The sequence below is a fragment of the Onychomys torridus genome, chromosome 18 (genome assembly GCF_903995425.1).
Source record: "Onychomys torridus chromosome 18, mOncTor1.1, whole genome shotgun sequence".
Lineage (NCBI taxonomy): Eukaryota > Metazoa > Chordata > Mammalia > Rodentia > Cricetidae > Onychomys > Onychomys torridus.
The window spans coordinates 29,035,545-29,060,462 of NC_050460.1; the positions used below are offsets into that span (position 1 = coordinate 29,035,545).

Consider the following 24,918-nt stretch of genomic DNA (forward strand, 5'->3'; position numbering starts at 1 on the left):
GTCAACACGGGCTGGTGGCTAGGAAACGTCGCCAGTGAGTCCACGCTAGCACTATGTAAGACAGTGACGAGGTGACCTAATCATATAAAGTGGAACTCTGGCATTATGAAACCATCCCTCTGGCTGTCACTTAACTGTTGATATCACTGGACACTTAAAGCGTTTAGTTGAGAAGAGGGTTCGAGTTCTTCATGTTTGTGGGCTTGAGTATCCGGTTGTTCCTGATCTGTCCATGATGAATTCAGAGACTAACCAGGACAGGGTGGGAATCAACATCTTGTAGAAGATAACAGGAACTTAGTACTTTTTTAGAGATTTACTTACTTTTATTCTGTATATTTGGGTCTGTTGCCTGCACCATGTGTGTACAGCACCCCGAGGCCAGGAGAGGGTATTGTACCCTCTGGATCTGGAGTTCTAAACAGTTGTGAGCTGCCATGTGGGTGCTGAGAATCAAAACCAGGTCCCCGCAATAGCAGCGAATGCTCTTACCCACAGAGTCACTTCCCGGCTCCTGCCTGTTGGTCTTTTTCCTTTCCCTCTTTAGCACACGGGCCTGGAAGGCTGTCTGTAGCTGGAGCACTTATTCAGATGAAAGCTTAGAAAAACTGTTTAAGGCCACACTAAATTTTTACAGAGTCTCATCTAAACCATTCAGCTAGCAAAAGATTTACAAATGGTGTTGAACTGAATTCAGTTCCAATACAAAGGTGTGTTGCCTCAGAATCCTGATCGCTGTTCATTGAATGACTCTTAGTGTAAAATGGACCATAAACATATCTAGCATAGGTGATTTGAATAACTGCTTTTAGAATAACAACTAGTAGTAAGAAATGGTTCATTAATTAAAATCTTAAAAATAGAATTGATTTTCTCTTAAAAATACAATTGACAAAAAAAAAATACAATTGAACTTGTAAAACAAACATATGGTTGTACATATCAAGGGCAAGACAAAGTTTTTATAGCCTTATATGTCTCCAAACTGTTCATACTAAATAGCTTTTTGCAGCCCTCGAAAGGCATTTCTTTTCTAAGTCCAAATCTCCTGCCGGGGAAGGCCTGTCTAGAGGTGAAGATAGCCTCCAGAGGCTCTGTTATCAAGTGTTGTAGGCCTCTAAGTCACGGGAGATTTCTCCAGCAGGATGACCTCAAGAATTATTGGGTCGCATGCGGTTTCCACACTCTCCACCCCTCACCCCTGAGAGAAGGTCTCCCTATGTAATCCAGACTGGCCTCAAACTCACCATCCTCCTGCCTCAGCCTCCTGACTGCTGGAATTATAGGTGTGTAACACCACATCCAGGCAAAGGCTGTTTGCTCATATACACACACATCCAAGTAGGCACCTAATAAATGTTCTCTGGCCTGTCACAGGATACCATACAAAAGGCTCATCACACTGCCCTCTGTAGCTAGAAGGTTTCTCCTGTCCTGCCCAGCTCCAAGCCTTTCAGACCCAAGTAAACACACAGACACTTATATTAATTAAAACTGCTTGGCCATTAGCTGAGGCTAACTACTGACTAGCTCTTACACTTAAACTCAGCCCATTTCTGTTAATCTATGTCACCACGTTTTCCGTGGCTTTACCTGTGTGCCATTACATGCTGTTCCCTAGACGGCGGGCTGGCATCTCCTCACCCAGCCTTCTTGTTCCCAGAACTCTCCTTGTCTGTTTACCCCACCTATTGGCCAGCCTGGCTGCTGGCCAATCATCTTTTTATTTATCAACCAATCAGAGCAACACATTCACAGCATACAGAACATCCCACAGCAGGCCCCAGGTTAAGTCACCTCAGCAGCATCACACAGACAAACTGGGCAGGCAGTTCGAGAAACCTCAGCTGGGGCCTTGTATGAGTTCAGTTACTTTTCAAGCATTGCCTTCTGCAATACAAAAGTCGAGCATACATATAACTTCATCAGCTCTCTTTATCATGTGATTTCATTTTGGCTGATAGAGCCATTACCACCTCCATTCTGTGATTCAGCACAAGGACTATGGAATGAAAATAAGATCTAGACCAGGACATCTGTGAAAGTGCTTGCCCACGCTCTCACGTGCAGCGCCTTAGCTTAGACTTACCACACAGAGACTTTTATAATTGACTTTGTGTGTAGAAATATTTTCAGTAGGCTTTCAGAACAACTTTAAGCCAGCAAAACACCTGTAAATTATCTCTAGCCTGCCTTTCCTGAGTGTCAGCCCTCTCAGAAGCTCCCACTAGAGGCTGTAGTGCAAACAGATTGGGGTTGCACTGGGTAAGGACGAGGGCCAAGTGAAGCCCTCCACTTAGAGGCTGGCCTGAGAGACTCTTAAAGAAAGGGTTCCCGTGGGAATGGTTCTGGAGTGGCCCCAGGAAGCACTGCTCCTCAGAGGTCCCAGCTTTGTTCTGGCTCCCAGTACCTCAGCCGATTTACAGGAGTGACTCCACTTGAATTCCAGCGCCACTGGCATGTGTCTCGAAATCAGAGGTCAAAGTTAAGCAACATTTCTTAGGATACATATTTTCTTTAACTGTGGCTTATAGTAATGTTCAGCATATAGTTGTGTGTTTGATAAATCCATTACCTTTGAAACGTTCACAGTTTACAGTAACAAATAGGGGGCAGGAGAGATGGCTTGGCCATTAAGAGCACTTGCTGCTCCTCGAGAGATCTGGTTTACGTTCTCAGCACCCACATGGCGGCTCACCACCTTACCTGTAACTACACATACACACACAAATAAAGGTAATAAAATAACTAATGGAGATGAATTGATACATTGAGTGTCTGTATGTCATGTATATATGGAATAGGTTCTAATATACATATGTAATATAATGTAACATACAGGAGCATCCATCTGATACTGGTTCACAGGTGTGTGGAGTGCCTGTGGGCTCGGGTCACTGTCATCTCTCTCTCTCTCTCTCTCTCTCTGTCTGTCTCTCCCTCCCTCCCTCTCTCTCGGTTTTTAAAATCCCGGTATTGTGTCTTTCTTCCCCACTGAGAGTCTTCCTAGTCTCCATGCCCCCTCCCCTGTCATTTCTGTATGTGTTATGAATGTGCAGAAAGTAGCACGCTAAGCCATGGCCGGGCCAAGGAGCTCAGACTCCTCCACTGCGCCTGGCACGATGCTCTGGTGAAAAGGGGCAGCTCTTGCTGTGACGTGTACAGTCAGCGTTCAGTGCCGCGTCCTCTGTGTGCCGAAAGGTGCGTGACTGGACAGTTGTCTGGTCCTGTGTTGGGGTTTCTCCTCCTCGCAGAGGCATGGATCCGTGCCTTGCAGCGGGGAGGGCATTGTTTAGTGTTTCTTGTCAGCTGCCTGCGTTGGAGGTGGGATCGGTTGTAATGTGGAGGTGTGACTCTGCGATACTGAGAAGCTGTTTGGTTTATTATAGCAACTGCGAGAGCTGATAGCCGAGCACAAGCCCCACATAGATAAGATGAACAAGACCGGGCCGCAGTTACTGGAATTGAGCCCAAAGGAAGGCGTCTATATCCAAGAAAAGTATGTGGCGGCTGACACCCTGTACAGCCAAATTAAAGAAGATGTCAAAAAGCGAGCGGTGGTACTTGACGAAGCCATTTCCCAGTCAACTCAGGTAACCCAGGAAAAAATTAATCTCTTCCCCACAGCCAAGCACACAAAGCACTTTCCTGGACCGACCCTCTGATTGGAGTTTATCTTCAGTGATGTACTGTCTCTGAGTATAGTGCCTCTTCTCTCAGGACTCACGCTTGCTTGCAGCCAACTCTTGGGTTTCTCTGCCTGCTTCAGGCTACAATAAAAAAGAAATGTCAGCGAGTAGGAAACCTACCTGCAGCAATGGTCGGATGCTTGCCCCATGTCCATTGTAAGTGGGACACAGTCTTTGACATTGGGGAGAGAAAAGAAACTATTACAGTCATTAATAGTAAGACATTTCCAAGAAGGCATTCAGAGGAAGTCCTAAGCAATAAGCCAGATAAATCAAGATAAGAATGTTAAGTAGGCAACAGTTTTTGTCAGTATCGCTTTTCAAGAAATTGGCTCTTTGAATACCTGTAGGGTTTTGTTTTTTGTCATTAGATCCTGGTGTTGGGGGGTGGGGAGTGGCACTTTCTGTAATCCTGAGTGTGTGTTCTAGTGCCCCTGCTGTTGCAGAAAACCACTCTGGTCAGAAGCAGCACAGGGGAGGAGTGGGTTTGTTTCATTTTCCACTTCCGGGTCACAGTCCCTCATTGTGGGATGGCTGGGCAGGAGCTTAGCAGGACTCGAAACAGAACCCCTGGAGAAACATTGCCTGGCGGCCTACTCAGAGGCCCTGCTTAGCTAGCTTTCCTCTGCACCCTGCTGCGCCGTCTGCTGGGGAATGGTGCCACTCGACGATGAACTGGTTCCTCCTTCATCAATTACCAATGAAGACCGGCCTCCATAGACATGCCCACAGGCCAATCTGATCTGGGAAGTCCCTCAAGAGAGACTTCCTTCTCAGATGACTCTAGGATGTGTCAGTTGACCATTCAAACTAACTGGGACAGTGTTGGCTCACTCAACTTTGAGGCTAGTAGAGAATTTAACAGTAAATACCGTTTTATGACATTGTGTATGATGCTTTTATAAATACAAAATTAAAATTAATTATTTCCTATCTCTTGCTGTATTTTGACCATGAATTAGATAAAAACTTTGGATACAACCTTGGGAATATATTTATTTTGTTTAATTTTACTTTTTTTTTTAATTCAAGAAATATATAACTCAAGGAATCCCTTGAATCTAATCAAAACCACCTATGAATTTTGCATGCACTTGTATAATGTTTGAGGATTTCAAAATGATCGTTTTAAATGAATGATCAGTTTTGACAGCCAAATGTGCATCTTATCCCCCCCCACCCAAAAAAAAAAAAAAGTTGAATTGTAAAATTAGGCAACAGGTTAAAATTCATATTGCTGCCAAGGAATGATACTTAATGAATGTATTCAATTATAGATGGGGAACTCGGTTTCTCTTCATAAGTATGTGCACAGAGGTCATGACCTTAGGCATGGCTTCATACACTAGCTGGATGTAACTTTGCATGGAAATGTTGGCAAAGGGTCCTTAGTCTTTAACTGAAGGAAATTTTACAGGCACGTTACAGTGACCCCATTGTTTTCTTGCAGTTTCATGACAAGATCAACCAGATCCTTGAGAGCCTGGAGCGCATCATGGAGCGGCTGAGGCAGCCGCCGTCCATCTCTGCGGAGGTTGAAAAGATCAGGGAACAGATTGGTGAAAACAAGAGTGTGTCTGTGGACATGGAGAAGCTACAGCCACTGTATGAGACTCTGAGGCAGAGGGGAGAGGAGATGATTGCCAGGTCTGAGGGCACCGAAAAAGACATATCTGCCAAAGGTAGTCATTCTGGAGTGATGGCAGAAACTTGGCTTTCCTTTATTTGGTTGGTTGGTTGGTTGGTTGGTTGGTTTGATTTTTTTTTTTTTTTTTTTTTTGACATAGGGTCTTTTTTGACATAGGGTCTCTCTCTATGTAGCACTGGCTGGCCTGGAACTCTCTATGTAGGCCAGACTGACCTCATACTTACAGAAACCCATCTGCCTTTACCTCTCAAGTGCTGGGATTGAGGGCACGCCACCTCACCTGGCCTCAACATGACTTTTAAAACAGCTCTAGACTTGTATGCTGTTCACTGCCCACGTGACTGCATAACAAACTGCCAGGTCTCCAAAGAGTTTACATGGTGATGTGTCACTGTGCAAAAGACCTTTGATGTCCTCCTCAGTTTGTGAGGTCACTTGGTAGAAGACAAAACGTGGTTATATGGAGACCATGTGTCCTCTGAGCCTCTTGGGTTCTCAGACCAAACTTAATGCTAATCAGCCACAGCTGGGGATACAGTTTATTACCGTATCTAGCCTGCCTGCTCTGTTCCATAACCACCAGAATGGTAACCATAGCCACTCATGGTAGAGTTGTGCTCTGTGACTCAAAGGAAGGGTGTGTAGATGGCAGAAATAAGAGTGTTCCAGAGGCAAGTCAGGAGTACAAATCCTTGTCCTATTCCTGAGACTGAACAAGCAATTTCATCCTTGGAGAGCATAAGAAAATATGTCTTAGGTTAACTACTTACTGTCTTTGGGATTAAGGCTAGCTTCATGAACTTAAAACTTGGAAAACTTGGGTCTTCTTGAGCCCATGTATCCTTAAGCATCGACTTTGGTAAGGAAAAGTCTTACTTCAGCCAGAGCAGACCTACAGATGTTGCATTATTTGTGATAGGTGTTGGCCCAGTGGTAACACATACACTGCAGTTGGTGAAAACCGGGTCCCTGGTTCTATGTATTTAGCAAACCAAGTAATTGCTCGCTGTATGTGCTCAGGTTTTGCTTTTGCCAAAAAGATAATAACCGGCATCTTCGCTGACATGGTTTTGCTGTGTAGCCGTGCAGGACAAGTTGGACCAAATGGTTTTCATTTGGGAAAACATACACATGCTGGTAGAAGAAAGGGAGGCCAGATTGCTGGATGTTATGGAACTGGCAGAGAAATTCTGGTGTGACCACATGTCATTGGTTGTTACCACAAAAGACACTCAAGATTTCATCCGGGACCTGGAAGATCCTGGGATTGACCCCTCAGTAGTAAAACAGCAACAGGAAGCAGCGGAGGTAAGGAACAGAACTCATTCAACTAAAAAAAAGACCAAGTTCAGCATGATAACACCCTGATTCCATATGTGACTGCAAAATTATGCCATTAAAATTTGTATTTGGTTCTGAACGTAGGATGCGCCGTGAGTACCAGGATATAATGGACATGCAGATTTCACCTGGAGATTGTTCTTAAGATCACTTCTCTGCATCCACACTGCTCATGCTTGACCCAGGGCCTCCCATGTAACCTAGAGCAGAGAGGTCTGCTGTCACCAGCCTCTAACCGTGTTCCTGTCTCTGTCCTCTGCATAAGGCCCCTCAGATGCACCCACTATCCCCTGGGTAAAGAGCCCTGACCTTGCAGGGCAGGTGTGTAGCTTTGTACACACCAGATGGTTCCCCGTGTGGCCATAGGCACTGTTCTGCTCTTCCTTCTCCTCTGTGTTCTTCTGAGTGTCCACAATTGCCTTACAGCCTTTCTCCTTAACCTCAGCATGTCATTTCTGCCACGGTTGTGACACCCTTCAGGGTTTGGCTCAATTATTACCCACCCCATACACTTAACTGTCTTGTGTGTTTACCTGAACGACCTGCTGGGCTGTGGGTCCCTGGAGAAGGCTAGGCTGGTATTTCCATTTCCAGTAATTGGTTTAGGGCTTTGTTCGTGCTTATTAAATATTCGCTGCTGAGTGGGTGTCTTTAACCGTGACAGTGAAAGGCAAGGTAGGCCACTTCATCTCTTTTGTGCGGTACCAGCAGTTGGCAGGTGATAGGTAGCTAAGGTGACATCTGGGACTCCAGAGCTCGGTTTTCCTGAGTTTCCCAACAGATACATTACTTTGCATAAAATCTTTGTGCTCCTATTTTACTGGTGTCTGTTTTGAACACATACAGGCAGACTCGTGGCGAAAAACAAAATGTCTTTCGGTGCTTTACCATATTTGGGGTATTTTTTAAATTGCTCTGGTATTTTGCCTTTATTAGTAAAGATTTGGCTTTAGAAGATATTATTTTCTCTAAAGTATGTCTTTTGTTTTCTTGTTGAGAAGATGACTGCAGGAACTTGAGAAATGAGAGAAAATGAAATGATGCTAACTTCACCTAGGAATCCCTATGGGCAGCTCTGTGTGACATCTTTCCTTGGATCTGGTCTAGTTTTACATGGTGTTCTGAGGCTCTGTTTTGAATTCTAGGCAATAAGAGAGGAATTTGATGGCCTGCAAGAGGAGCTAGACATGGTCACCACACTGGGCTCTGAGTTGATCGCTGCCTGTGGGGACCCTGATAAGCCCATTGTCAAGAAAAGTATAGATGAGGTACCGATGACTTGTTTTCCACTTTCATAAGAATGCCTTTCTCAAGACGTAGCAACTAACATCTGTGTGTTACAAATAGTTTAAATTATAAATTTGACACTCAAAGGATTGGAACATTTGTTTTGTAGTTAAATTCAGCCTGGGATTCTCTAAATAAAGCTTGGAAAGACCGGGTTGACAAACTGGAAGAGGCCATGCAAGCTGCTGTTCAGTACCAAGATGGATTGCAGGTAAGGTGGTGGCCGTGTCCTCTGGTCTTAGCTGGAAACAGGAATCTTGCTTATTGATGTACATTGACACTTTGGGACCAGCCCAATCCTGTGACTGTGTGTGCGGTGGCAGACAAAGCTGTTCCTGTAATTGCCACAGCTAGTTTGACTCAACCTTTTTAGAAGATACTTCTTACCTATCAGACATACGGGTTTATAAGTACATCTAAACATGGATTTGTGCACATGTCAGTGGAATTTACTTTGAAAAGAAGTAGTCTACTTTTTTTTCTTTAAGCGAAAGTAAATATTCCCACACAGTGTTTTTCAAAAACAGTTGAGCACCAGGCAGTGAAGTAACATGGAGCAGAGTCTGAGAAGAAGTAAACCTGGGCTAAAAATACCACCAAGTTGAACTGAAGTCAGAATTAAGAGACCTGACGTGAAGCCAGTGTTTTCTCTGTGTGCTAAAATAGATTTTTATTTTATTGGTTCATAACTGGGTGTATCAAGGTGCCTTCTTTTTTCCATATATGTGATTGTTAAAATAGTTGTTTCTTGTGTCTCTTCAAGATTTTCATTCAGTTCATTAGCCAGATAGAAACTGTTTGCTAACCTTAGGGTTCTCTTGAGGCCAGCTCAGGGAAATTTCTTCCCTTCCCCCCTCCTTGTCCTCTTTCCTAGCAGGTTGGCAGGAGTTTAATCTCCCAGACTCCTTACCACATGGAAAAAACCTCTCAAGTATTTCCATAACACTTAAGTGAATATTATTTTTTGAAGCTCATATGAGAACATTTTTTCCTTTTTCATTATGCCATTTCATCCTATATTTGTAAAAATAAATGTCACCAGCCAGGCTTTATCTCAGCAGAAAGGGTTTTAAACTTTGGAAATGCATGAAATAAGGTATAGACCTCATTATAACTCCTGTACATGTGTATACACTTGAACACACAGCCCACCCCAAGCAAAGTACCAATTTCTTGCTTAAATAACCAGTAGCCAATGATAGCCACTTTGGGCTCCCATCTTTGTGTGTAAGGCTGTGTCAGAATGGCAAGTCTTTTGAGTGGCATTGTCTTCCATGGCTAGAGATGGTACTGCTACTATGTGAGGTCACTTGGGAGCCATGGGCAAGACACCATGATTTGACACACACTCCTCACCAACAGCAAGAGACATAAGGTCCATCATAGGTCCTGTTGGTCATGAATGGCATATTGGGTTACTAAATGACTGTAGCTATAATGTGGTGCTAGGTGCTCCGTAAGGGTCAAGACTTCATTAAAAGATAAGATGCATTTTCTTCCCAAGTAGCTGCTTAAGCAATTAGCCTTGGTTAATGGTCATTTAAATATACCAGATATTTTATAAGGTTTCTCTTCTTCCGTCATCTTCATTAAAGTGTAAAATAACTTGGTTATACCTTTAATTCGGTTCATTACCTTTAAAAAAAAAAATGTGTGCTCGGCCTTGGTAGAATGGGTAGAAACCTAGAAAGAATATGTAAACCAATGGACTCTGAAGTCTGTCACAGTTCACAGTAATGATAATCACATGTGTGTGCAGGATTTTAATGTTAACCTGAATAGTATAGAAAGGTTAGGTGAACCGCAGTGACCTTCTTGGTTATTTGAATATGTCGATACATTTGGATCTTCTTTCCGTATCTTTTTGTATAAGCAAATGGGAATTTTCACTTCTGTGATTGAATATATAAACTTTTTCAAATGAACTTTTCTCTGAAAGTGCTTGGTAGTTTAAGAATAGGATTCTTCGGCCAGCTTTGGTGCAGAATTGGAAGTGACATTTACTTGGCATTTGAGGAGCTGGCTTATATTAAAGCTTTTTTCAGGCGAACTATCTTAGTTTTATAAAGTAGGCGCCTTTTGTAATTTCTTCTAGTTATTGCCTTTCCCTATAACACCAGACCCACAGCCATTTTGGAGCTATTGTTATAACACAGGGGAAATGTATCTTTCAGGCAATATTTGACTGGGTTGACATCGCAGGCAATAAGTTAGCCTCAATGACTCCAATTGGAACGGATCTTGAGACAGTCAAGCAGCAGATTGAAGAGCTGAAGGTATGTGTGGGGCTCCTGGTTGGTATAGGCCTGCCTGTATTTTTAAGTTACTGATTCACCAGATTTCTCACTTAAGTTTGTTTAGTTTACATAATTAAAACATTATATATTCGCTTCAAGATTGTACTATTTATTTCTATGCCATGTATTTTTTTGTTTGTTTGGTTTTTTGGTTTTTTGGTTTTTTTCCGAGACAGGGTTTCTCTGTGTAGCTTTGTGCCTGTCCTGGAACTCACTCTATAGCCCAGGCTGGCCTCAAACTCACAGAAATCCACCTGGCTCTGCCTCCCGAGAGCTAGGATTAAAGGCGTGAGCCACCACCGCCAGGCACCATGTATTCTTTATGTGTTTGTGTTTGCACGCAAGCATGCCACACATGTAAGGAGGGCGGAGAACAGCTTGTGGTTGTCGGCCCTCTCCTCCCACCACGTGGGTCCTGAGGATCAAGTTCAGGTTGTCAAACTTGGTAGCAAATACCTTCCTCCCCCACCGAGCTGTTTCACAGGCCCTACAGCTGTTTCAGAATGATATCTACATCAAGTGTTGACAAGTGTTTATTTTTAAAAATGAGAGATTATAGAATTACAAATGAGCAAAAAAGGGGGTGAGGAACAGGATTTGTAACTCACTCCAAAAGCTATATACTTAAAAGCAACTATGCCTAGGATTTGATGTACAGCCCTTCAGATATCCCCATATCTTAAAAGGGATGTGTGTGTAGAGGGGAGAACCAAATTTGGATTGTGCTATTGAGACTTTTGTTTTGTTTTGTTTTTTCCAGACAGGGTTTCTCTGTAAAGTAGCCCTGGCTGTCCAGGTTGGCCTCGAACTCTCAGAGATCTGCCTGCCTCTGCCTCCCAAGTGCTGGGCTTAAAGGCGTGGACTGCTGCTGCTGCCACCACCACCTGGCACTATTGAGGCTTTTATAATGTGCTTTATTATTCAGAAGTGCATTGTAATATTGATATATTATTCTAATATTAGCCATTAATTAACATCAGAGAATCAAATATATTTTTTCTATTGTTGAGAAAATGTTGGTTGGCAAAACAAAGATCATGAAGTGCCTGTCAGTCATACAGGAAAGACCAGGGAAAGCCACACGTGTGTAGTCCCCCATACTTGTGAGGCTGAGTCGAGAAGATTGCCATGGGTTTGAGACAAGCCTAAGCAAAATAGTGGTAAAGGGCCACCCAGAGCCATAGAGCAAGACCCTTTCTTGCTAGTAGTAATAATAGTAATAATCATAACTTATTTTGTATCAACAGTGAGGTATAGAAATAATTATTAATGAATATAAAACAGCTGTAAAACATAAAAACTATGAGGAATGTATAGTGTGTACTTTTTTTGAGAACAGGAATTACTAAATTTCTTAAAGCCATGTTTCATATACATTAATATAAAATCATATAAAATATTGTAAGAAGCTTCTCCAAGAGATTTATTAAATTTTATTGTACAGAATAAAAATGAAGCACCAATATGATAACTTCATAAAACATTAAATAAAGGAGAGAAACTCCTACTTCTTTTGCTTTCTGTAAGAAATGTGAATTTTAGAATATTTTGGTTTAAAGTTACTGATTTTTTTTTTCAAACGTTCCTTGTATTTTTTTATAGCAATTTAAGTCAGAGGCTTATCAACAACAGATAGAAATGGAAAGGCTGAACCACCAGGCGGAGCTTTTGCTGAAGAAAGTAACAGGAGAGGTTGACAAGCACACTGTTCAAGACCCGTTGATGGAGCTGAAATTGATATGGGATAGCCTGGATGAAAGAATTGTCAGCAGACAGGTAGAGGCCAAGAACTGTGTCCAGACGCTACACATGGACACTCCCAGACACTAATACAAAACAACCAGTAAGAATGAAATTAGCAGTTACTACCAGTAACCTTTAGAAGCATCTAAATTTTCTTCTTAAAATTCTCCTGTTTGCACCATATTTAACCACAAATGTGTGTGTGATATCTCAAACTAGAGTTGTTGACTGATAGGACTAGATCATGAGGGCTGGACTTGGACAGCATTAAACAGTTGGTGATGTGCCCTTGTTTTGTAAGGGCACATCATTCATGAGGGCAGAGTCTAAGTGGATTTTCTTCTTCTCTGCTTCTTGGCAGCACAAGCTGGAAGGTGCTCTCTTGGCGCTGGGTCAGTTCCAGCATGCCCTGGATGAGCTCCTGGCATGGATGACGCACACAAAGGGCTTGCTGAGTGAACAGAAACCTGTTGGAGGAGACCCGAAAGCCATTGAAATTGAACTTGCCAAGCATCATGTACGTACTGTTAACCGCCTGTTTTTGTTATGTTTGAGTTTTTCAAGTTTACGATTTTAACAGATTATTTGCCATTAAATTGCTTGGCATGCACTGCCTAAAAGAGTACAATAAAATATTTCCTCACTGTGTGGGGGCAACAGTTATCAAAGGTAGCAAGGCTATGTTTTAATAGGGCCGCATGGCAAACAGCAAAGATTTAAGTCCCTCATTATGCCTGTCATTGAATTAGCTTCCCACGTTTTTTAACGTTAGGAATAGCCTAAAAACTTCCAGGCTGAAAATGCTGTTGTTCTACTGTGGCTTTTAATGCCTCTGGTCCCAGAACAACAGTGGCTTGCCAGAATGACTCTTCATAAAAACACAGTATGTTTGTTCTCATGGTGTGAGTGTATAGAAGCTTTTACATCGTCGGAAATCTGGCAATTGTCTTAAAAGTTGCCTAAATCAGTGATCAGAACTGTGTGTAATAGAGGTAGGAAATAAGACACCCAATCCAATTATTTAGTTGGGAAATCTGTGGGAACCTTAGACCCCATTCATCTCACTAGTTAGACAGAGCTCTTTGGCCTTTTTGCCCTTCATTTTTGAAAAGTCAATGTGTAGTGACTAGGGATTGCCCAAACTACACTGAAAGAAACTTTCTACCCTCTGCTTGGGGTATCCCCCTGCCTCTGAGCATTAGAGGAAGGAATCTTGTACAATTCTCCTGTAAATGTCGACACTGGGAGTGTTTAACTCTCAGGCCTGGAGGAAGTGTTTCCTGATGTTACCATGTCAAAATGCATGCTTTCTAGAATGTGACTCCTCACTCAGTTGGGCTTGTGCCTTTGGAAAACACTGACTCATTGGATACCTCAGGAACGGATTGAATAGTCAGAAAGGCAGTATTCCAGGGGCTGTATCCCTTATCTGGAAAGCCTCCCTTGGTCTGGACTCCCCGCCAGATGTATGATGTCTTGCATAGGATAAGAGATGACATTCTTTTCTTGATTACTGCCAAGCATACATCAGTGAGTGGTAGGGTAGGGCTCTAATGACCTCTTAACTAACATAAGGGAAAAGACTCCTTTCAAAGAAGTAGTCCTAGCATCCCTTCAATGAGAGAATAAAGGAATATATTTCTTGTTTCGGAGAAGTTACTATAAAATATATGTCTTAAGTATGTGATAATTTTATATTTGGAAAATGAATAAATGGTAGTAAAAATATCCCTTAAAACATTAAAATTGAATTAAAATGGATTTGGATCAGTGAGAATGTCTTAATCATGTAATTATAGTCTCTATGAAAGTATGTAGTGCATCAATGACAAGGTCATTCTAGTGAGAGTAACACGCAGCAGCGTTTGTATAGTCTCTTTGGGGCTGCTGGTGTATCTAACTAAAGGTCTGTTTATCTAGAAAGCCCCAAAATTGAAGGAAAGGAAGTCCGTCACTTTAAAACTTGCTATTGAACTTTGTTATGAGGTTTTGGTTTCAGGCTGTTTCATAGCCAGAAAATAAAGCAAGTGTGGTGATGGGCTAGAGGTGTGGTTCGGTTGGCAGGGCCCTTCCCTAGTATGCGTGAAGCCTGGGTCTGATCCCTCAGTGGCGCCTGAAACTAGGTGTGGTATTCCACGCCTGTATCCCAGCACGTGGGAGGTGGAAAAAGTCGTCCTTAGCTATGTGTTGAGTTCAAGGTTTGCTTGGGATACACGAGACCCTCTCCCCACTCCCCCGCCCCCAAAAAATGAAAGAAAAAAGAGAGCAAGCATTGTTAAGTACCGTTCCTGTGTTGCCAGCTAACGATCCTGTTAATGTTTTCAGGTGCTCCAAAACGACGTGTTAGCCCACCAGTCCACAGTGGAAGCTGTCAACAAAGCAGGAAATGATCTCATTGCATCGAGTGCGGGAGAAGAAGCAAGCAACCTCCAGTACAAGCTCAAAATTTTAAATCAACGCTGGCAGGATATTTTGGAAAAAACCGACCGAAGGAAGCAGCAGCTGGATAGTGCCTTGCGCCAGGTGAATGACGAGGATGAGCCCTAGGCTCGTGCTGGTGTCCAAGTCCAAAGCCATGTGGATTTCCTTCGTTAATTCACAGATGAGGGTTTCATGTTGATACTTTAGAGAGGAATAAAACTAAGTGAGATAAGGAAGAGAGCCCATGAGAAATAGCGCTCCAGTTCTTAACATAATACTCTTAGGTCCTGAGCTCTCTTGATGGGGTGCTCAGATAGTGACCCTCTGGTCCTGGCCTTCTTACTCGGTGCAGAGAGAGGCTTAGCAGGCTGGGGCCAGTTTGACCTTGCTTGAAAGTGATAGTACTTGTGATACAAACGTAAAACTACCTATCGCTGCAGGCCAAAGGGTTCCATGGTGAAATTGAGGATTTGCAACAGTGGCTGACTGACACAGAGCGCCATCTCTTGGCATCTAAACCCCTGGGAGGTTTGCCAGAAACAGCCAAGGAGCAGCTTAACGCACATATGGTATGTACAGTGTTTTCTACAGCTCTCGTCCTGGTAATGCATGAATCGTAACGGAAGAGGATGCGGTTAAAAGATTAGGTTTTGTGGCAGAAATCACTGTGTGTAAATGCCAGAAACAGCACTGTTTAGCAGTGAAAAAAAGTTTTAAAGAAGTTTAGTAGTTTTGAGTAACACACACTCACTTTCTGTCTCTGTCTGTCTGTCTGTCTGTCTCTCTCTCTCTCTCTCTCTCTCACACACACACACACACACACACACACACCAAGTTATAAGTAGTATGAAGAAACATCTCTAAAATGATCAGACTAGCCGTGTGGTGTTGGCGCATGCCTTTAATCCCAGCACTCGGGAGGCAGAGCCAGGCGGATCTTTGTGAGTTCGAGGCCAGCCTGGGCTACAGAGTGAGTTTCAGGAAAGGCACAAAGCTACACAGAGAAACCCTGTCTCGAAAAAACCAAAAAATAAATAAAATAAATAAATAAAATAAAATGATCAGACTAGACTTGGCATATGCCTGTGACCCTATGGTTTGGTTTTGCTCCTTGCGACTGGGCGAGACCCATTTGCTAGATGACAAAGTCGTCTTGCCTACTGCTTCGTAACCTAAGATTGCTCATCTTTGTGAAACTGTGAGTGACTTAATAGCTCAGTGAACTCAAGTACTTTATTGCTTCCCTGGAAATGCTTACAGAGCTTTCACACAGTTCATGCCTTATTAACTAATTAATAATTAATTGTATCTTCAGAGTGTTACACTTTTAACAAATACAAGAACTCGAAAGCAGAGAGCTCATCTTAAGAACTTTCAGAAAACTACTGTGTATAAATAGTTTGGGTGGGATACACAAAATGAACTCTGTATAGCCCTATATGATTCCCTTGACTACAGTCCGAAGAGGGCCTAGAAAGATGAGCCAGCAGTACAGACTGTTTATTGTTCTTTCAGGGGACCAGGGCTCATGTCTCAGCACCTGCATGCCCGCTCACAATGACCTGTAGCCCTAGTTCCCGGGTTTCAGATATCACCTTCTGGCCTCCTCAGCCACCTGCTCGCATGTGGTGCACAGGCACCCACACGTGTACATGTAAATTTAAAAATTAAGCTGGGCACGGTGGCGCACACTTTTAATCCCAGCACTAGGGAGGAAGAGGCAGGAGGATATCTATAAGTTCGAGGGCCACCCTGGTCTACACAGAGAACTTCTGTCTCAAAAAAACCAAGGAAATAAATAAACAAACCCATCTTTTCTGGCAGATGCTAAAGCTGCAATACCGTGACAGTAGTCTCCTTCTGGCTGTGCTAGCAATGAAGATGAGAACAAAATGTGGAGTATCCACATCCTGGGGCTGCTTCCGGATGTGATGCCCTTATAAAAATGAAACTGTCGATGTGTTCAAGCATGAAGAAATATGAAAAATGTAGTTAGTGAGCATTGTGACTATACTCAAACCGCTAAGTAGTCTACTTCCAATGGTCAATTTTATAAAACTTGGCTCGATTTTTAAAAAATTACTAGGCTGAAAATCTCAGTAAGATGTGGGGTGTATAACTTTCTATCAGAACTGTGATTCAACCCACGTTATAATTCAATCCATGTGCTAAAAATTTAGTTTTTCAATTTTTAACGAATTATAACCATTGCTTCATTGGTGTTATAATTTGAATTTTAGCAATATTTTCCTGTATTCATCATAGAGGATATACACAGCATTCTAATTGGCAACTTTTAAAAATTTATGAATGAAAATGGTATCTCAGATGCGGCTCCATTAATCTTGGAATCTTTATATCAACATGAGCACCCTTCTGTACTGATTCTTTTTTTCTGTCCATCACATGTTTCTCAAGTACAGGTTTAGACTGTACCAGTAACTTTTTTTCAGTTATTATATCATGGCAAAAAGGACACAGAAGTGTCCCTCCGTTTCCAGAGGAGGAAATACAGAAATGAAATTGCTGTCACAGCATTGCAGATCTCACTTGTTAGTGTGCAGCGAGACCCCTCTTGGCATCATGCCAGTTATTGATAGATTTCTCAGTAGACAGGGTGTGGCTATAAGCCTAAGTACTATTTCATTGTTGAGTAGAGAATAGCTGTCCATCAGGGTTGCTCTGTAAGCAGAAAGATAAACATATGATAAGGGGCTTAGAATGAATGGACCTTAAAAAAAAAAAAGACTGAGGACTGCGGCTCAGTGGTGAAGAGCACTCATTGGTCTTACTGAGGGCCCGGGTCCATTTCCAAGCACCTGCATGGCAGTTCATAACCGTCTGTAACTCCAGGTCCTGGGGGACCTGACACCCTCACTCGACCTCTTCTGACCTCCACGAGCACCAGCCATGCACATGATGCTTATGCATATAGGCAGACGAAACATTCATGTGCATTACAAGTAAATCTTTTCTTTAAAAAATGAAAAAAAAATTATATATATATAATTGTTAGATTTTGTTCTTTGGCAAGTCATGTGACATGGGGGCATCTCATTTTAGGAAGTCTGCACTGCCTTTGACATCAAAGAAGAAACATATAAGAGTTTGATGCAGAAAGGGCATCAGATGCTCGCAAGATGCCCCAAATCTGCAGAGACAAACATTGACCAGGACATAAACAACTTGAAAGAGAAATGGGAATCGGTGAAGAGCAAACTCAACGAGAAAAAGGTATGTGCCTGGATGGGTACAGCAGAGCAGTGTTTGCCTGTTGTTAGTTCTTGGGTTGGGTTTTATTCCTAGCTACCAGGAGGGTCATTTTCATGATCTGTGTCCATATTTTTTGTTTGCACTCGGTGTTCCATGAAGTTAAACTTAGTATTCTAACCCTGGAGAACAGAGATACAGTACAGATAAAGATTTATTCTAACCCTGGAGAACAGATACAGTACAGATAAAGATTTATTCTAACCCTGGAGAACAGAGATACAGTACAGATAAAGATTTATCACAGGTCAGGTGTTACGCAGTTTGTATGCTGGCAGTTTCTAAAATATGAACCACTCAAGTTCTAGGTTACAAATAATTGTATTCTAATCACAAATTAAAAGAGAATGATAGGATTGTGCTTAGGTTTTATAATCTCTTACATAAAACTGATGAGAATTGTATGCATTTTTATCATTCTTTCAAACAATAGAAAAATAATCTAGGGAATCTCAATAATTTTGCTTAATGCAGCAAAAAACAATTGGCTAATAGATTGTAGCCATCACTGATGGAACATATGCCGTGTCCTCACAGGACAGCGGCCCCACCAGGAATGCCATTTGATTAAACTGAAACACAGAAAGCCATGAGCACCAAATACTAAACCATCTTCCTTTACAGACTAAATTGGAAGAGGCCCTCCACCTAGCCATGGACTTCCACAATTCCCTCCAGGACTTCATCAACTGGCTTACCCAGGCCGAACAAACCCTGAATGTGGCTTCTCGGCCAAGTCTTATCTTGGACACAATCTTGTTTCAAATCGATGAGCACAAGGTACGTGGGAACTCAGATGGGAAGCGCCTGACTTCCAGAGACCAGTCTGCCTTCCTGTTTTTATTCCTTGAGAATTTCATACAGCTATGCAGCATATTTGATCACATTCCTATGCGCTCGCCACCCCCCCCACTTCCTCCTGGATTCACCCCTCACTCTCCCCACCTGAGAACTTCTCTTTGTCCATTACCGAAAGCACTGTGACAGCCGTACACTTTCAGAGTCAATCCATTTCCCCTTGTTTCTAATTACGTTCCTTTTTCGTGGGGAAAGGTCTTCGCCAATGAGGTGAATTCTCACCGTGAGCAGATCATAGAGCTAGACAAAACTGGAACCCACCTGAAGTACTTCAGTCAGAAACAGGATGTGGTGCTCATCAAGAACCTGCTCATCAGTGTACAGAGTCGATGGGAGAAGGTGGTCCAGCGGTTAGTGGAGAGAGGAAGGTCCTTGGACGACGCGAGGAAAAGGGCCAAGCAGGTAGTAACCTTGGGAGGTGTTCTCTGACCTTGGCAGTCAGTGACCCGACGCTGTGAAAAATGTGCAATCACAGGGCTTTTATTGTAACAATGAGAAGCCGTGGTGTCCGTTTCCTGGAAGGGCAATGGCCTGCCTTTGGACTCTCAACGACGTCACCTTTTTGTCCTGGCAGCCACGTTAGGCCATGGGGACTCATCTTGAGAAGCTATAAATAGCTCAGCTTCATAGATTATCATCAAGGCCCATTAAGAACTTACAGATTTTTGTTTTGCAATATGTGTACTTTTCCCCTTTCCTTTCAACCCCTAGACTCCTACTCAGACAGGGGCACCAGACCCTCTTCTAGTGCAGACTCTGGAAGCCAGGCTTCCGTCACATCAGAGCTGAGGACCAGACTGTGGCCTCCCCAGTGCCTCCCGAGGGACATACTCTTGTGGACGTCCCTCTCCTCCCAAAGATTTTGGCATAGCTCCATCCCACTTGAAGTTAATTATCTGAATCTCTGGGGGCTGCTTGTAGTTTAATTTAGGGACTCTCACAAACCTCACAGAGAGCTTTCCATTCTCTCTTAACCTGTCATTAACTAACATTCATCCGAACTAACCACGGACAAGAGGAAAATGACACATCTTTCTGTCCGGTGGGGATGTAGCCTCCTGATTTGGCAGAGAATTGTTATTAATTTTTTTTTCCTAGAAGCGATGTAATGTTGAGGCTGAATTTTGTGGTTTCTACCTTTGCCTCCTTGGCTCCTGTTGTCCGGCTTTGGTAATGTTGGAGTGTGTTGTTTGGAGAGCCGGGCTCACTGGGTGATGTCAAAAGCTGTTTACAGGATTCTGGCATTTGGCGTTTAAAGCTAGCAGTATGAATTTAAAGGCTTTAGAAATGTCTTAGGCCCTTCCTAGGTGAGAAGTTTGGTCTCTGAAAGAGAATCCGTCTCTGATGGTTCTGCCAGACATTATGAATTCTGAACCTGACATGTTAAAGGTATTTCTTGAGTTATGAACGGCTAATTTACAAAGGTTTGTGGAATACTAGCAGCCGCTTGCCATTTCTCCCTCTAACCAATGTTAGGGTCTCCTTTTGTTGACCAGCTTACTGTTTACCTGCTTCCAGTGCGAAACTTGGACCTATTTCTGGGCCTTAGGCATCACTTTGGAGGTTGGGTGAGCTTCCAAGCCCGTGTATTCACACCACTCAGTAGCCTGTTTGCACACCTGTTTTAGAGCCAAACTACTTATCAGGCTGTTCCTTTCATGCCTTTCCTCTTCGGAGTTTTGACTCATGTACTGGTTATGGCCCTCTGACAATCATGAGTTTGTCCCGGCTCTTTTTTTTTCTCCTTCACATTTAAATTGATTGGCACTATGTGAGGGAGGGATGTGCTGGGCAGGGAGGCCGAGTCTGTGATGTGTGCTCTCTAGTGCGCTCTTGCAGCCTCTGGGTCCACGTGACTCGTGCTGCTCTGAGTTAGAGTAGTTAAATTAATTAGGAGGCTGTGGTAGGTGACATTCATTCACCTATCTTTGTTGTAGGACATGCAGCTTTTCTTACTTCATTATCAGTGGGTTTGGGTGTATGGGGACGGGAGGATTATTTCCTCAGCTTGTGTTATGTAGCTCTTTGTTTAAATTTATTATAAGAAACACCGGGTAACCAGTTCTATAACTGGCATCCAGAATTTGTATCTGACTGCTCTTCTGGAAGATAAGCAGAAGATAAACTGGCTGGAATCAAATGTGCTGACCCAGGATGTTTTCGAGCTCCTGGTTGGCAAACAGAATTAAACATTGGTAGAATGCTAGCATGGCAGTGGTTGTGCGTGTCGGACCACAGTGGGTAGGTCAGCGCTGAGTGGAGCTCTGGGAGCAGAGCTAAGGTGTTAGTCTGCCTCCTGTATTAAAAGGAGATGGCCTTTTTTGTTCTTGCCACGTTTAAAGAGTAATTCACAAGTGTTAGACTTTTTTATTTCTTTTTCTTAACATAGGAATTTAGCACAGAAAAATCTTAAGATATGTAAAGAGAAAGAGGAAAAAAAAAAAACCAAAAAGCAGACATTTCCTGAGAGTTTATGTTAACTGTTGAGCAAAAGGAGGCAGTATGGTGGTGGGGTTCCCAGAGCTCCTTAACTATCTGTCTGGCTCTTTCCTGGACTCAGTAAGCTGGTGTGCTGACTGAATTACAGCCGCAGGACACTGTGCAGTTGGCTAATGAGACATTACCCGGTGTCTTCAGGGGAAAGTCTGAATTGATTTTTAGTATGTCCATTGGTGATTGTTACTGTCTTATAATACATTAAATTTCAACCCTTGTGTACTTCACCACTTTCTGAATAAACGTGGGTCTCTTTACCAGTTCCACGAAGCTTGGAGTAAACTAATGGAATGGCTGGACGAGTCAGAAAAATGTTTGGATGCTGAACTGGAAATCGCCAATGATCCGGACAAAATAAAAACACAGTTGGCACAGCACAAGGTGAGTTTCTCATTTAAAAAGCACACTCAGTGTGCGTTTCAAGACCACCATTACGACTTCTTGTCTGTGTGTGTGTGTGTGTGTGTGTGTGTGTGTGTGTGTGTGTGTATTCATCACAGAAGAAAAAAGGTTGACATTATGGCTCAGAACCACGTGAGCACCGCCGTTTCAGCTTTCTGTGGTGGCTCTTTTAACTTACCAGTCTTTACTGGAACATTCCCACCTTGGAGAAAAATCTGGAGTTTAAGGTGTACAGAGCCAGGTGCAGAGGTGTGGATCTCTAATCCCAGCAGCTTGGGAAGCTGAGGCAGGGAGCCAGGCTGAGAACATAGCAAAGCTTTGTCTTGTAAGTCAACAGATCCTTCCAAACAGACAGGTAGGAAAAGTTGACAGTGTCCAAAAATGTGTGTGTGTACACGTGCGTGTGTAAAACTCCATTCCTTCTCTCAAAGACTTACCAGCTTCTTTATGAGATAGAAGAATGTAGAAACTGTTTCAAAAAATATTTTCCTTTTATACTCCTTCCACGAGTCATTCAAAGAGCACGTTTCTACCTCTTTTGCTCAGCTCCTTTGTGTCCGTGCCTGTGTGCTCTGAAGTGGCCACTGGTAATACTGGTGAAGGTGTGGGGTGAGCAGCTGAGCCTCATTACTATGAATAGTTTTACAATTTCAGACCTGTACATGTAAATTACTGCCTAGAACATGGTCATTTTAAAGGTCTAGAAAATTGTAGGATAGTTTAAGATTTATCTTCCTCAAATCTAGACACCATCTGCACATGCGTTCTATGAATCGTGACCGAGAGGGTCATGATCAGGAGATGAGGAGGAAACACGTGCCCTCTGGCAAACAAGGCTTTATGATTGGCTCGTTTTGCTTATGGCTTCTTCCTGTGAACTGCCACAGTGGCCAGTATCATACACACTCCTCTGATGGAAAAATTAGTCTCCTGCTCAAAATAAAATGCTGTATTTGAATTTATGTGGATATTATGTAATCTTACAAAAATGGCATTGCATTTTAAAGAGAAAACACAGAAAAAAGAATATGCAGAGAATATTACTTTCCATTTTACCCAACATTATTTATTATCAGTGTCTACCATTTCTCCAAGACACATCTTAAGACAGTCCATAACACCAATTTTAAAGAAAAACTTTCCTAACCAACATTGGAGGTCTTCTGTCATTTGAAAGCTCTAGTCTGTCTGCACTCAAATAAATTGTTTAGTATGTGTCCGCTGTATGGAGACGATCCATGTCAACGCCTTGATTCTAAACACAGCATTCTGTTCAGTATAACATGGAAACACAGTCTTCATTGGTAGCCAACTGTAAAAATAGTGGGATACTATAATTGTGTTCTTTCTTAAATTTTTCTTGATGTGTTTACCTCCTGTTACTAGACTAAATAAATAATTGGGTCATCTTAAAACATTTAAAGAGTAGCTTTTTAAATGCTTAAAAACGAACTGAGTAGTTATAACCTTGAGATTTGCTGCAGTTATCAACCTTCGGGTCACAGGACATCCTGCATTACAGATATTTACATTATGATGGATAAGAGTAGCAAAATTACAGTTATGAAGTTGCAGCGAATTTGATGGTTGTGGGTCACCTCAACATGAGGAGCTATACTAAAAGGTCCTAGCATCAGGAAGGTTGAGGACCACTGCTGTAGAGGGTGTGGATACTGTATTAAAGGGTTGCAGCATCAGGAAGGTTGAGGACCACTGCTGTAGAAGGTGGTGAACTGTATTAAAGGGTCGCAGCATCAGGAAGGTTGAGGACCACTGCTGTAGAGGGTGTGGATACTGTATTAAAGGGTCGCAGCATCAGGAAGGTTGAGGACCACTGCTGTAGAGGGTGGGGATACTGTATTAAAGGGTTGCAGCATCAGGAAGGTTGAGGACCACTGCTGTAGAAGGTGGTGAACTGTATTAAAGGGTCACAGCATCAGGAAGGTTGAGGACCACTGCTGTACTGTTACCTAGCACTGCACACTCTGGTGAGATTGCAATGTGCTGCCAGCATTGAAAGTCACTCTGCTGCTGTCACCTTGCTGTCCTGTGAGCTTAGAAAGCACGCACTAAGTTGACCTTTCTCTCTTTTTATTCTTCAGCAGCAGTGATCTCATTTTTCTACTCTTTTCTTTTTTTTGGTAAATACTTACAAACACCTGCTAGCTGGGAAATGGTACTGAGAGACCCGCAAACACAGTCCTGGTTCTATAAGTACTGTCGAGTTGTGTGGAAAGAATATAATTCATTTCCTCACACACATACATATGTAAACATGAAAGCCGTAACTAATGGATAAAGAGTGGAACCGAATAGAAGTTACATTAGCAGATGTCGTAGTTAGGGTTTCTATTGCTAGAAGAGACACCATGACCACAGCGACTCTTACAAGGAAAACATTTAATTGAGGGGGCTCACTTACAGTTTCAGAGGTTCAGTCCCTTGTGATCGTGGCAGAGAGCATGGCATTCAGGCAGTGCTGCAGAAGTAGCTGAAAGTCCTACAGCATGCAGGCAACAGGAAGTGAACTGAGACACTGGGCAGTTTCCTTAGCATAGGAAACCTCACAGCCCACACTCACAATGGCATACTTCCTCCAACAAGGGCACACCCACTCCAAAAAGCCACACCTCCTAACAGTGACACCCCTGTGAGATTACGAGGCCAATTACATTCAAATGACCATGGCATGATAGCTATTTGATCCTGGAAAAGTAATCTAACACTCTTTCAAGATGGAGAGAAGACTTTATACAGCTAGAGAGAATGGATAAATGTTTTCCAAATGGTCTACCCATCAGCCCCTAGAGTGGCAGATCTGACTTCCTGGCTCGCAGACAACCTGTATCCTCATTGTGAATATCCAGAGTAGGTAACAAGGATGCCTGACAACAACATAAACCTATAGTAGATTTACATCATCTGATCGCCCTGTCCAGGCTGGACTCATGCAAATGTGGCCACATTTTCCTCTCTGAAACCTTTCATTCATTCATTCATTCATTCATTCATTGACAGTTCCATTTTATCATGGTTATTGCAGAGCTTATGGTTTATGTCTTCAAAAGTATTTGGGCTGCAGATGTAATAACTCCATAGTCAACTACTTGTCTACCTTACACAAGGCCCTGGGTTTAGAAATCTCCAACCCTCCACAAAAAAAAAAAAAAAAAAAAAGGATTTGTTTTGCTTTGAAATTGTTTTCTTGATAATTACAGATACTCTTAGGGTCCCTGAGCTTCTAAGAGAAAGAACAAGCCCTAGGTTGTCAGGTTTAAGATTCTGTTCTGTCCTGGGATATCCCTGCACAGAGCAATGTTGTTAGCAGGCTTGATTGCTGATGTCTTCCTTTGCAGGCCCCCATTTTTAGAGATGGCTCTTTAAACGAAAGTGATTTGTCCTTTGGTCATTTTGAACATTTCTGGTTATACTCACATCTTCGCCTTCTCTCATGCTTCTCCCTCCT

General features: G+C 42.7%; 1 protein-coding gene across 15 annotated transcripts in view; it reads left to right on the top strand.

Moving 5' to 3' along the window:
- Dst (dystonin) overlaps positions 1-24,918 on the top strand; it is a 419,328-nt gene that overhangs the window by 365,318 nt on the left and 29,092 nt on the right. For all 15 annotated transcript variants that reach the window (XM_036168011.1, XM_036168013.1, XM_036168012.1 and 12 more), the window contains 14 exons: positions 3,390-3,593; positions 5,140-5,371; positions 6,419-6,645; positions 7,824-7,946; positions 8,075-8,176; positions 10,140-10,241; positions 11,865-12,038; positions 12,367-12,522; positions 14,331-14,528; positions 14,867-14,995; positions 17,490-17,660; positions 18,321-18,476; positions 18,750-18,956; positions 21,312-21,431. In XM_036168011.1, coding sequence (XP_036023904.1) covers positions 3,390-3,593; positions 5,140-5,371; positions 6,419-6,645; positions 7,824-7,946; positions 8,075-8,176; positions 10,140-10,241; positions 11,865-12,038; positions 12,367-12,522; positions 14,331-14,528; positions 14,867-14,995; positions 17,490-17,660; positions 18,321-18,476; positions 18,750-18,956; positions 21,312-21,431 — 2,301 coding nt within the window. The remainder of the gene's footprint in view (positions 1-3,389; positions 3,594-5,139; positions 5,372-6,418; positions 6,646-7,823; positions 7,947-8,074; positions 8,177-10,139; positions 10,242-11,864; positions 12,039-12,366; positions 12,523-14,330; positions 14,529-14,866; positions 14,996-17,489; positions 17,661-18,320; positions 18,477-18,749; positions 18,957-21,311; positions 21,432-24,918) is intronic.